Source organism: Carcharodon carcharias, chromosome 4 (assembly GCF_017639515.1).
Source record: "Carcharodon carcharias isolate sCarCar2 chromosome 4, sCarCar2.pri, whole genome shotgun sequence".
Taxonomy (NCBI): domain Eukaryota; kingdom Metazoa; phylum Chordata; class Chondrichthyes; order Lamniformes; family Lamnidae; genus Carcharodon; species Carcharodon carcharias.
In genome coordinates this window covers 204,544,316-204,558,663 of record NC_054470.1, presented here as the reverse complement: position 1 = coordinate 204,558,663, position 14,348 = coordinate 204,544,316, and the positions used below count along the sequence as shown (strand labels likewise).

General features: G+C 44.1%; 1 protein-coding gene across 7 annotated transcripts in view; it reads right to left on the bottom strand.

Moving 5' to 3' along the window:
• LOC121276953 (nipped-B-like protein) overlaps positions 1–14,348 on the bottom strand; it is a 554,475-nt gene that overhangs the window by 175,803 nt on the left and 364,324 nt on the right. For all 7 annotated transcript variants that reach the window (XM_041185678.1, XM_041185679.1, XM_041185683.1 and 4 more), the window contains 3 exons: positions 8,525–8,668; positions 2,523–2,612; positions 579–799 (listed from right to left, as the gene is read on the bottom strand). In XM_041185678.1, the coding sequence (XP_041041612.1) occupies positions 579–799; positions 2,523–2,612; positions 8,525–8,668 (455 nt within the window). The remainder of the gene's footprint in view (positions 1–578; positions 800–2,522; positions 2,613–8,524; positions 8,669–14,348) is intronic.

Below are 14,348 nucleotides of genomic sequence, written 5' to 3'. Positions count from 1 at the left end.
CAGCTAGAAGTACAAAGACAGTAGTAACAGTTTCTATAGATATTTTAAAAAGAACAGAGTTAGCAAAGTAAACATTGGTCCTATAGCAAGTGAATTAATAGAAAATAAAGAGATGGCAGATTAACCAAACAGGTAATTTGCATCGGTCTTCACTATAGAGCATACAAGCAGCATCCCAAGCAGTTTATCTTACCTATCAATTGTCACCTCATGCATTACCTCTACTATCTCCACTGCTACCAATATGTTGTCAGCCTCCTGTTCCTTAGCAAACACTGACAGAAACTACTCGTATTCTCTAGTTTTTGTGATCTCTCAGGGAATCAAGAAATATGGAGAAGCAGGGAGGAAAGTTAAGTTGTGGTAGAAGATCAGCCATGATCACACTGAATGGCTGGAATGGTTGAATGGTATATTTTTTACGCTCTTCTGAATCTATCACCTCACCAAGAGCAGAAGTAGGAGCACTAATTTATATCAGAGTGCAGAGTTAATGTTTTCACATGTTTCATAACTGAACAATCCTGCAGGGTCCATTTTGCACTCTCGAATATAACCCTCCCACCCATGCAGCTTACCTCAGAGTGCTAAACTGAGCTGGGGCAGTTTTGATCACAGAGCGAAGAAACTTCTTGCGTTTTTCTGCTCTTTGCATAATCTCGCCTGTGGATTCTATTTCCTTAGCATGCTGCGCCCCATCTGAGGAGTCGTCATCCTTCTGATTCTGTGACTTCATTGCTTTTTCAGTCTCCATCGTAGTGTCACGGAACCACTGTGCAATGTAAAATTTCCTAGCGAACTTGAAAACAAACACACGCTTACTATGGGATCTCTGACAGAGCTTCACACATGTATCTGGACTGTTACTGAATCCGGTTTACAACAGAGAACTGAGAATGTCCCAGGTCCAGCAGCAGCTCTTAGCTTGTGGGTGCTGCAGGAACATTCTATCCACAGGAACGTAGCCAGTTCCACACTCCCCAATAACAGGACGGTAAAACAAAACTTCACACTTCAGGCATTGAAGTTACAAAGAAAGGTTATGCCTGGACAGAACAAATAGAAAACTTTGAGGTAATATAAAAGTGTTCAGATTATGAAGGAAGTTATAAAATCAATTCAGTCAAATTCACTTTAGTGAAAATTTTAAATTGAAGGTCGGTGTTGGTGCAGACTCGAAGGGCCTCTTCTGCACTGCATGATTCTGTGAAGGGACACAAAGATCTGGGGAAGCTTGTCCCAAGTAACGCAGGTGTCCTTGCACAATAGAAACTGGATTGGAAGACCAAGAATGTTCCACACACCCAATAAAATTTTAACTTTGTCCTGTTGCATCCCTGGGTAGAAAGTCCAGCAGATTCAGATGGGATGTACTAGAATGATACCAGAGATGAAGGGCTTCAGTTGTGTGGAGAGATGAGAGAAACTACAGTCATTCCCTTCAAACAGAGAATGTTGGCCGGGGAGAGGGATTTAGTAGAGGAGTTCAAATCATGAATGACTTGACAAGGGAAATGTTTCCAGTGGCAATGGATCATTAACTAGAGCACACAGATTTCAGGTGACTTGCAAAAGAAATTGGGGGGGCGGGGGTGCACGGGTGTGTGAGAGAGAATAGAGTATTTTTTTAATGTTGTGAATTATGATAATCTGAAGGAGATCCAATAATAACTCTCAAAGGAAGCGGATAAGCAATTACAAGTCTGAAAAGTTACAAGGCCTTGGGGAAAGGGCAGGGGAATGAGAACATAGTAATTGAACAACTTGTTCAAAGAATTGGCATTGGTATCATGTGCCTACCTGTCAACTGAGGAACAATAATGACTTAGACTTAGGGCAGTGGGAAATCACCTGTACTGTCTTATAAAGCAAACACATGGCTTAGTGGTAGCATCAACCATTCCAAGGTGCAATCCAGGAGAAGCGATATATTATTGGAATTGGTCTTTCATTGAGCTGGGCTCCCCAGATAACATTCTTCACTCAACTGCCAAAAAATATGGTCATTCATCTTATTCAAGCAGACACTCACCCAGTACCTGTCCATTAACCCCCTCAGACACTCACCCAGTGCCTGCCCATTAACCGCCTTAGACACTCACCCAGTACCTGTCCATTAACCCCCCAGACACTCACCCAGTACCTGCCCATTAACCCCCTCAGACACTCACCCAGTACCTGCCCATTAACCCCCTCAGACACTCACCCAGTACCCGCCCATTAACCCCCTCAGACACTCACCCAGTACCTGCCCATTAACCCCCTCAGACACTCACCCAGTACCTGCCCATTAACCCCCTCAGACACTCACCCAGTACCTGCCCATTAACCCCCTCAGACACTCACCCAGTACCTGCCCATTAACCCCCTCAGACACTCACCCAGTACCTGCCCATTAACCCCCTCAGACAGTCATCCAGTACCATTCCATTAACCCTCTTAGAAAGACACTCTCAAGATAATAATTTGAATGCCCTTAAACAAAGTTTCATAAATTTATTGACCGGCTAGATTTCACTTACCATTAGTGAGGGGTCAGTCTCTGTATTTTCATCCAGGTAATCAAGCAATGCTTTCTGTAGCTGCTGAACTTCATCTTCTATCCCCGAAACCTGGAGGAATATAACCATTAGCAAGTGCTAAAATTACACGATCTGAAACACCCAAACAGAAGCTTATTTAGTACCATTCCATCAACCCCTATACACAGAGTCATCCAATAGCTACCCATTAACACCCCCACCCCAGGCACTCATCCAGTACCTGTCCTTTAACCTCTCCAACACACTGATCCAGTACCCATCCATTAATAATTCCCCATCAAGATCGACAACTCAACCAGCACCCGCCTCTGCCAAACAGGTGCCTCCTATAACATTCAAGAATCTTGACACCATCCAGGACAAAGTAGCCTGCTTCTTCTGCATCTCATCCACCACTTTAAACATTTACTTCCTCCACCACCGACACACAGTAGCAGCAGCGTGTACAAGATGCACTGCAGAAACTCATCAAGGCTCCTTCGACAGCACCTTCCAAACCCGCAATCTCTGCCACCTAGGACAGCAGGCGCATGGGAATACCACCGCCTGCAAGTTCCCTTCCAAGCCACTCACCATCCTGACTTGGAAATCTATTGCCGTTCCTTCACTGTCACTGGGTCAAATTTCCAGAACTCCACTCTGAACAGCAGGTGGCATGGCGGGTACCTACACCAGGTTGACTGCAATGGCTCAAGGGGGCTTAACACCAGCTTCCCGCTACCTTCTCAAGGGCAATTAGGGATGGGCAACAAAATGTTGGTCTTGACGCTCACATCCCATGAAAATAAAAAGCGCTCATCTGGTACCCTCCATATATATAAGGTTAATGGACAAGATAAAAGTTCATGGTGTTGGTAGTAGTATATTAGTATGGACAGAGGGCTGGCTGACTAATAGGAAAGAGTTGGGCTAAATGGGTCATTTTCAGAATGGCAAACTGTAACTAGTGGAGTGCCACAGGGATCAATTCTAGGGCCTCAACTATTTAGATATAGCATATATTAATGACTTGGATGAAGGAATCCATCTGTATTGTAGCCAAATTTGATGATACAAAAATAGGTAGGAAAGGCAAGATGTGAGGACACAAAAGAGTCTGCAAAAGGATATAAACAGGTTAAGTGAATGGGCAAAAACTTGGCAGATGGAGTATAATGTGAGAAAATGTGAACTTGTTCATGTTGGCAGGAAGAATAGAAAAGCAGCATATTATTTAAATGGAGAGAAATTGCAGAACTCCACAGTGAGATCTAGGTCTCCTGGTACCTGAATCATGGCTCGAATGACTGAATGGCCGAATGACTGAATGACCTACTCTTACTGCTAATTTGTAAGTTCATAGGAAGATAGTCTAGAACTTGAAAAGGGCAAAGGCCAGTTGATGGAATGGGCAGACCAAGTGGCAGATGACATTTAATGCAGAAAGTGTGAAGTGATTCATTTTGGCTGGAAGAATGCAGTGACACAACATAAAAAATAAAAGGTACAATTTTAAAGGGGGTGCAGAAACAAAGGACCTAGTGCATAGGTGCATAAATCTTTGAAGGTGGCAGGACAGATTGAGAGAGCCAATTAATAAAGCATTCTCTGCTTTATTATTAGGGCATACAGTATAATAGGAAGCTATTATTATGGGATACTCATTTAAAACTGAGACGCGAAGGAGTTTCAGCTCTCAGGGGGTAATGAATGTCTGGAATTCTCTACCCCAGAGAGTTGTGGAGGCTAGATCACTGAAAGTATTTAAAGAGGAGGTAGACAGGTTTTGAAATATCGGGGAGTTGAGGGCTATGAGCTGGAGATGAGGCCTGGGGCAGATCAGCCATGATCTTATTGAATGGCAGAAAAGGCTTGAGGGACCAAATAGTCTACTCCTGCTCCTTTTTCTTATGTTATATTAAACTTGGGACAGAACACTGGTTTGGCCTCAACTGGAGTACTGCATCTGGTTCTGGACACCAAAATTTAGGAAGGATATGAAAGAATTAGACCGTGCAGAAAAATATTCAGAAAAATGTTTCCAGGGATGAGGAACTTCAGTTGCATAGACTGGAGAAGCTGGGACTGTTCTCCTAGAAGAGAAGGTTGAGAGGAGATTTGATAGAGGTATTAAAAATCATTAGGGCTCTGGACAATAGACAGGGAGAAACTGTTACCATTGGTGGAAGGATTGAGAACAAGAGGGCACAAATTTTAAGGTAAAGAGCAGCTTGTCTTATGACCATAGGTTAGACAGGCTAGGCTTATATTCGCTGGTGTTTAGAAGAGTAAGAGGCAATTTGATTGAAGCATTTAAGATCCTGAGGGGTCTTGACAGAGTGGATGTGGAAAGAATGTTTCCTCTTGTGGGAGAATCTAGAACTAGGGATCACCGTTTAAAAATAAGGGGTTATCCATTTAAAATGGAGACGAGGCAAATTTTTTTCTCAGAGGATCGTGAGTCTTTGGAACTCTTCTTAAAAAGGTGGTAGAAGCAGAGCCTTTCAATATTTTTAAGGCAGAGGTGGATAGATTCTTGGTAAGCAAGGGGGCGATAAGTTATCAGGGGTTACTGGGATGCTGATTTGAGGTTACTATCAAGACTCTGCTTCCACCACTTTTTCAGGAAGAGAGCTCCAAAGAATCACAACCCTCAGAGAAAATATTTCACCTCATTTGTATTTTAAATGGGCAACCCCTTATTTGTAAACAGTGACCCCTAGTTCTAGATTCCCCCACAAGAGCCTCTCCACATCCACCCTGTCAAGTCCCTTCAGGATCTTATATGTTTCAATCAAGTCACCTCTTACTCTTCTAAACTCCAGCAGATACAAGCCTAGCCTGTCCAACCTTTCCTCATAAGACAACCCGCCCATTCCAGGTATTAATTTGGTAAACTTTCTCTGAACTGCTTCCAACTCACTTACATCCTCCCTTAAATAAAATGACCAATACTGTACACAGGACTCCAGGTGTGATTCACTAGTGCTCTGTATAACTGAAGCATAACCTCCCAACTTTTGTATTCAATTCTCCTCGCAATAAATGATAACATTCTATCAGCTTTCCTAGTTTCTTGCTGTACCTTCACACTAGCCTCTTGTGGCACTAAGTCACCCAGATCCCTCTGCACCTCAGAGCTCTGCAATCTCTCACCATTTAGATAATATGCTTCTCTTTTATTCTTCCTGCCAAAAAGGACAATTTCACATTTTATCATATTATACTCCATTTGCCAGATGTTTGTCCATTCACTTAACCCATCGATGCCTTTTTGTAAAAGCAAAATACTGCAGATGCTGGAAATCCAAAACAAAAACAGAAAATGCTGGAAAAACTCAGCAGGTCTAGTCACATCTGTGGAGAGAGAAACATAGTTAATATTTTGAGTCCGTATGACCCTTCTTCAGGGCTCTTTTGCAGACCCCTTATGTCCTGTTCACAACTTACTTTCCTACCTAATTTTGTGTTATCAGCAAATTTGGCAACCATCCCATCCATCCAAGTCATTTATATAAATTGTAAACAGTTGAGGTCCCAGCTCTGATCCCTGCGGCACACCACTTGTTACATCTTGCCAACCAAAAAAAGACTCATTTGTGCCTATTCTCTGCTTCCTGTTAGCCAGCCAATAGAAAAGGAATAGGGGGACCTTCAGGGCAGGGGTTTGAGGGGGTGGGAGGGTTCATTTCCATAGATCTTTGAAGGTGAGGGAGTAAATAGCAAAGCATATGGGATTTTGGGCTTCATAAAAAGAGATATTGATTACAAAAGCAGTTGATCCTCCAGTTCCAGTCACCATGCTTTGAAGGTGTGAAGGTCTATGGGAGGGTGCGGAGGAGATTTGTCAGAATGGTTCCAGGGGTGGGGGTTTGAGTTACAAGGTGAGGCTGGAGAAGCTGGAGTTGTTCTCCTTGGAGCAAAGGAGATTGAGGGGAGATTTAATAGAGGGGTACAAGATTATGACAGGTTTACATGAGGTAGGCAGGGAAAAACTCCTCCCATTAGCTGATGGCAGAAGGACTTAGGGACTCAGATCCAAGATTTTGGGCAAGAGATGCAGAGGGAATGTGAGGGAGAGCTTTTCTTTTACACACAGGGAGTGGTAATGATCTGGAATTTGCGGCCCATGATGGATCGTGCATGTGGAAGCAAGCAATGATTTCAAAAGGAAATCTGATGGTCGCTTCGAGAAAATAAACTTGAAGGGGTATGGGAATAGAGTGGGGAGAGTGGGACTGAATGGAGTGCTCTGCAGGGAGCTGGCATGGACTTGATGGGCCGACTGGCCTCTTTCTGTACTGTAAACTTCTTTTTGACAATTCTGGCTGCCACACTTTAGGAAGGATGTGAGGGTAATTGAGATGGTGCAGAGGAGATTTGGCAGAATGGTTCCAGGGATTTTGGCTGTAATGTTTGGTCAGAGAAGCTGGGGCTTTGGAGTAAAGAAGATTGGGGGGAGATTTGATAGAGGTGCACACAATTATTACAGGTTTAGGTATGGTAGAGAAAGGTTAGTTGTTCCTATTAGCTGATGGTACAAGGACTAGGGGAGACAGATTTAAGGTTTTGGGCAAGAGATGCAGGGTCATGTGAGGAAGAACTATTTTTTTAAACAGTAGCGAGAATTAACGACCTGGAACTTGCTGTCAACGAGGGTGGTGGAAGCAAAGTCAATCAATGATTTCAAAGGGAAATTGAATGGGCACTCGAAGGAAATAAACTTGCAGGGCTACAGAGCTACAGCAGGGAAATGGGATTGACTGAATTGCTCCAAGAGCCAGCATGGACTCATTGGACCGAATGTCCTCGTCCTGTGTCATAATGATTCCATTATATTGACTCTACTTAGGTGCTGAAGTATAACTTGATACTAAGATGTGTGCAATTGTTGGGTCCATAGACAGTGCTTGACTGCTTCTGGTGGGTCTTCATGTGCCTGGCAATTGGGTTTATGACTGACAAATTATGTTTAATTTGGAATTGTTCAGGGGTGAGTGTTTGGCATGGCAAATGTTCAATATACATGGACCCTAGGCAGAAGGACAGAAAAGGAGGTAGTTAAAGAGAGGTATCTGGGCATTCCAATGCTTAAAGTTGGTACTCAATATTTCAGATATGTGCAAACTCATAAAAAGTCTGATGACGACCACAAAATCATTGCTGATTGTTGTAAAAACTCATCTGGTTCACTAATGTCTTTTAGGAAAGGAAATCTGCAGTCCTTACCCTGGTCTGGCCTACATGTGACTCCAGACTCACACCAATGTGGCTGACTCTTAAATGCTCTTTGAACAAGGGCAATGACACCTACATCCCATGCATTAATAAAACAAAAAGTTACGGAGGAGTTGCAATTTTAAATTGTATAAGGTCAGGTGTAGGTTAGATATCAGGAGGTGGTACTTTTCCCTGAGAATATTGGATCTCTAGAACAGACTGCCTGATCATGCACTGAATAGTGGTTTGCTGAATTGCTTCAAGCAAGAGTTGGGGGTGCACCATCACCTCTTATTAAAGAGGTGCGCATAGCAAGGAATTCAGAGCCAGAGTGATCTCGTGGACTAATTACAACCAGTTGAGCATTCAGAGAGCAACTCCCCAGATTTCCCCCCCTCCAAAATTGGCCTGGCTTTTTAATCTGGTTTTTCACCACTCCCAGGGGGTCACATTATTTTTGGATGGGGCAGAGGTATTTCAGTTGTATGGGGCAGGCTGGATGAACCAAAGGGTCCTTTCCTCTCAGTTATGTATTCATATGTTTGTATTAACTTCCCAACAGAAACACACATTAAATACCCATACAATAACTCCTATGTTTCCGTACACATTTCCACCTCTCTCAAGGTTTTACATTGGTCTCTCCCCAAGACGGAACATTACATCCACATTAGAAGGACTTTACAATAGCCTGTAATGTGCCCCTCCCACCCAACCCATAAGACTGAATATCACTCTAACCCCCTCCACCCAACAACTGTCCGTCAGCGCCTCCCCCCCACCTGTTTGAGTATCCGATCAATTGATTCCCGGTCCATCTTGCAGGATACAGCATCTTTCCTCAGCCGTGCTGCTACGGTTCCCAAATAATCAAGAGAAGCTACTCGTAGAGCCATCTCTGTCGACTTGTTACTGAACTGATGAACCTGTATTCAGGAGTACAAGAATAAAGTGTTTGAAATAATGGCTCCAAACTGCACAATTTTCAACCTTAAATCTTTGTTTGTCCAGATCAAGGTTTCTCCTGCACCTTTTCTCAAGTAAATGGCTAATTACTACTACTCCATGCCTCCTGAACAAATTTACATTACTGTGCACCAGACCTATTTACAAACACAACAACTGAGAAGCAGAAATGTAAGTAGATACTATAACACAGAATCAATAACAAGTTTTAAAAGTCTGGTGACAGTGGTTGGCCTAGCTTTTTAGCCAACAACTCAAAATCACAAAACGCATAGAAATAAATGCAAGTTCTCAATCTAACCAATGGAGTAGCGTTTACCCTCCACACAATCCTGGCTTGCTCAGCTAGTTGGAGGACAAGTCATTGTACGTCTCCAGCAGTTAATGCCAACATTGAAATACCTGATCTATATAGCACAGACATGCACACACATACGCACACACACAATACCCAAAAATGCTTAGATTGATGAAATAAGGTTATGGGATGATCAATTCAAGGTAATGCCGATGAATCAAAGCAATGAGACAACCAGTACGTGGATTTGATCTCCACAGCCTGACTTCATAACAGAACAATGAAGTTCAAAAAGATGCCCTGGACTCAGAGCAGGATGCTGCCATTTTAATACCAACATTCCACCACTATTCAAATCTGCATGAAATGCATGCCATAAGCTCAGCCATAGGAATACTGTGGCAACAAGAGCAGGTCAAAGGCTGGGAATTCTGCAGTCAGTCATTCACATCCTGACACCCAAAATACATAAGATGACAAAGGATATATCGCATAGGAACAGGTCATTCAACAGAAACAACCCATGCCAGTGTTTATATATGATAGCAATTACAGTCTCCTGGTTGGAAGGTGACCAAGGCTGGGAACTGAATGTTCAACAGCATTTCACATTTCAATAGGAGAAAAAAGGAAAAGGAGATGGGGTAGCTCTCCCATAAGAGGAAACATCCTCTTCACATCCACCCTGTCAAGGATATTATATGGTTCAATCAAGTCGCCTCTTACTCTTCTAAACTCCAGCGGATATAAGCCTAGACTGTCCAACCTTTCCTCATAAGACAATCCACCCATTCCAGGTATTAGTCTGGTAAACCTTCTCTGAACTGCTTCTAACATTTACATCCTTCCTTAAATAAGGTGTCCAATACTTTTTTTGAAATTCATTCATGAGATCTGGGCTTTGCTGGCTGGGGCAGCATTTATTGCCCGTCCCTAGTTGCCCGTGAGAAAGTGGTGGCAACGTGCCTTCTTGAACCACCTGTCGTGCATGCGGTGTACGTGCATCCACAGTGCTGTTAGGAAGGGAGTTCCAGGGTTTTGTCCCAGCGACAGTGATGGAACGGCGATATATTTCCAAGTCAGGATGGTGCGTGACTTGGAGGGGAACTTTCAGGCAGTGGTGTTCCTATCTATCTGCTGCCCTTGTCCTTCTAGATAGTAGTGGTGGTGGGTTTCGAAGGTGCTGTCGAAGGAATTTTGGTGAATTCCTGCAGCGCATCTTGTAGATAGTACACACTGCTGCTACTGTGGTTCAGTTGTGGAGGGAGTGAATGTTTATGGATGTGGTGACAATCAAGTGGGCTGCTTTGTCCCAGATGGTGTCAAGCTTCTTGAGTGTTGTGGGAGCTGCACTCATCCAGGCAAGTGGGGGCTATTCCAACACACTCCTGACTTGTGCCTTGTAGATGGTGGGCAGGCTTTGGGGAGTCAGGCGGTGAATTACTCGTCACAGGATTCTTAGCCTCTGACCTGCTCTTGTAGCCACAGTATTTATATGGTTAGTCCAGTTCAGTTTCTGGTCAAAGGCAACCCCTAGGATGTTGATAGTGGGGGAATTCAGTGATGGTAATGCCATTGAACATCAAGGGGCGATGGTTGGATTCTCTCTTGTTGGAGATGATCGTTGCCTGACACTTGTGTGGCGCGAATATTACTTGCCTCTTGTTAGCCCAAACCTGGATATTGCCCAGGTCTTACTGAATTTAGACATGGACTGCTTCAGTACTGGAGTCATCGCGAATGGTGCTGAACATTGTGCAATCATCAGCGAACATCCCCACTTCTGACCTTATGAAGGAAGGAAGGTCATTGATGAAGCAGCTGAAGATGATTGGGCCAAGGACACTACCCTGAGGAACTCCTGCAGTGATGTCCTGGAATTGAGATGATTGACCTCCAACAAACATAACCACCTTCCTTTGTGCCAGGTATGACTCCAACCAGTGGAGAGTTTCCCAACTGGGCGTCAGTGAGCAGGTTATTGCTAAGCAAGTGCCGCACTATGGCACTGTTGATGATCCCTTCCATTACTTTACTGATGATCAAAAGCAGACTGATGGGGTGGTAATTGCCCGGGTTGGATTCGTCCTGCTTTTTGTGTACTGGGCATACGTGGGCAATTTTCCACATAGCGGGGTAGACGTCAATTTGTAGCTGTATGGAAACAGCTTGGCAAGCGGCGTGGCAAGTTCTGGAGCACAAGTCTTCAGTACTATAGCCAGAATATGCCTTCAGCTGTTTCTTGATATCACGTGGAGTGAATCGAATTGGCCGAAGAGTGGCATCTGTAACACTGGGGACTAACAGAGGAGGCTGAGATGGATCACCCACTCAGCACTTCTAGCTGAAGATTGTAGAAAATGCTTCAGCCTTATCTCTTGCACTGATGTACTGGGCTCCTCTATCATTGAAGATGGGAATATTTGTGGAGCCTCCTCTTCCAGTAAGTTGCTTAATTGTCCACACCATACATGATTGAATGTGACAGGGCTGCAGAGTTTAGATCTGATCCGTTGGTTGTGGATCGCTTAATTCTGTCCATCACTTGCTGCTTATGCTGTTTGACATGCAAGTAGTCCTGTGTTATAGCTTCACCAGGTTGACACCTCATTTTTTAGGTAAGCCTGGTGCTGCTCCTGGCATGCCCTCAAGCACTCTTCATTGAACCAGGGTTGATCCCCTGGCTTGATGGTAATGGTAGAGTGGGGGATATGCTGGGCCATGAGGTTAAACTGTGTTCGAGAATGTTCTGCTGCTGCTGATGGCCCATAGCACCTCAAGCTAGATCTGTTAGAAATCTATCCCATTTAGCATGGTGGTAGTACCATACCACACAATGGAAGGTATCCTCAATGTGAAGGTGGGGCTTCATCTCCAAAACGACCGTGTGATGGTCACTGATATTGTAATGGACACATGCATCTGCAGCAGGCAGGCTGGTGAGGATGAGGTCAAGCATGTTTTTCCCTCACCATCTGCCACAGGCCCAGTCTAGCAGCTATGTCCTTTAGGACTCAGCCAGCTCGGTCAGTAGTGGTGCTACCGAGCCAGTTTTGGTTATGGACATTGAAGTCCCCCACCCAGAGTACATTCTGTGCCCTTGCCACCTTGAGTGCTTTCTCCAAGTGGTGTTCAATATGGATGAGCACTGATTCATCAGCTGAGGGAGGACAGTACGTGGTAATCAGCAGGAGGTTTCCTTGCCCATGTTTGACCTGATAAGACTTCATAGGGTCCAGAGTCAATGTTGAGGACTCCCAGGGCAAGTCTCTCCCGACTGCATACCACTGTGCTGCCACCTCTGCTGGGCCTGTCCTGCCAGTGGTGGCGATGGTGGTGTCTGAGACATTTTCTGTAAGATATGATTCTGTGAGACCATAAGACATAGGAGCAGAAATTAGGCCATTCGGCCCATCGAGTCTGCTCCGCCATTCAATCATGGCTGATAAGTTTCTCAACCCCATTCTCCCGCCTTCTCCCTGTAACCTTTGATCCCCATGACTATGAGCAACATTCTCGGCTGGACCTAACTATATCTTTTTGTAGCCTCCTTATGTCCTCTTCACAACTTGCTTTCCTACATATCTTTGTGGCATCAGCAAATTTGACAACCACCTCATCCATCCCTTCATCCAAGTCATTTATATAAACTGTAAACAGCTGAGGTCCCAGCGCTGACCCCTGTGACACACCACTCGTTACATCTTGTCAGCCTGAAAAAGACCCATTTATGCCAACTCTGTTTCCTGTTAGCTAGGCAATCTTCTATACATGCCAATTTGATACCCCCTACACAATGAGCTTTTATCTTCCGCAATAACTTTTGACATGGCACTTTACTAAATTGCCTTCTGGAAATCCAAACACAGTACATCCACCAGTTCTGCCCTTTATCTACAGCACACGTTACTTCTTCAAAGACCTCTAATAAATTGGTTAAACATGATTTCCCTTTCACAAAATCATGTTAACTCTGCCCGTTTACCTTGAATTTATCTATGTGCCCTACTATAATGTCTTTAATAATAGATTCTAACATTTTCCCCATGACAGATGTTAAGCTAACATCTTATAACTATAGTTTCCTGTTTCTTCCAAGTCCTTCTGAAGTTCAACACTTCCCAGCCTCTCACCATAATAAATCTGGAATATAAAACTAGACTCGGTAATGGTGACCATGAAACTATCATTGTCGTAAAAGTCCATCTGGTTCACTGATGTCCTTTAGGGAAGGAATTAATAATTTTTATATATATATATATTCCCACTTATTTTCATTCTTTAATGTATTTCCATTTCATTCATTGTTTTCTTCCTTAACCGAGGTTTCCCGCCCATGGTGGTTGACAGGGCCCTCTGCTGTGCCCGACCCATCTCCCGCGCCTCTGCCCTCACACCTTCCTCTCCCTCCAAGAACTATGATAGGGTCCCCCTTGTCCTCATTTTTCACCCCACCAGCCTCAGCATTCAAAGGATCATCCTCCGCCATTTCCAACATGATGTCACCACCAAACACATCTTCCCTTCATCCCTCCTATCAGCATTCCGTAGGGACTGTTCCCTCTGGGTCATCCTGGTCCACTCCTCCTTCACCCCCTCCCACGGCACCTTCCCATGCAGCTGCAGAAGTTGCAACACCTGCCACTTTTCATTCCCCCTCCTCACTATCCGAGAGCCCAAACACTCCTTTCAAGTGAAGCAGCATTTCACTTGCACTCCCCTCAATTTGGTGTACTGCATTCGCTGATCCCAATGCGGTTTCCTCTACGTTGGAGAGACCAAATTCAGACTGGGTGATCGCTTTGTGGAACACCTTCACGACCCAGACTTTCCTGACACTTGTTATTTCAACATCCGACCCTGCTCTCATGCCCACAAGTCCATCCTTGGCCTGCTGTAATGTTCCATTGAAGCTCAACGTAAACTGGAGGAACAGCATGTCATCTTCCGATTAGGCACTTTACAGCCTTCCGGACTTAACATTGAGTTCAACAACTTCAGATCATGAACTCTCTCATCCATCCCCACCCCTTTTTGATCTCCCCCTTTTCTCTATATTCATTTTTATTTTTTAATTTTAATATTTTTTTCCTCCCACTTATTTTCATAATTATTTTTAAAATTTACTCCCATTTTTATTCATTGTTCTTTTATCCTTTTATCCCCAGCTTTTAGCTTTTTCAATCTTTTTTCCCCACCACTATCCCCTCCCCCCACTCCACTAGGGCCATCTATCACTTTCAAGAGTGCTCACCCTGGTCCTGCCATTATCACGTTTTGCTTTCCACTCTTAATGTCACCATTAGCACCTCCCTTAGTTAGTACCACCACTCTTCACAACC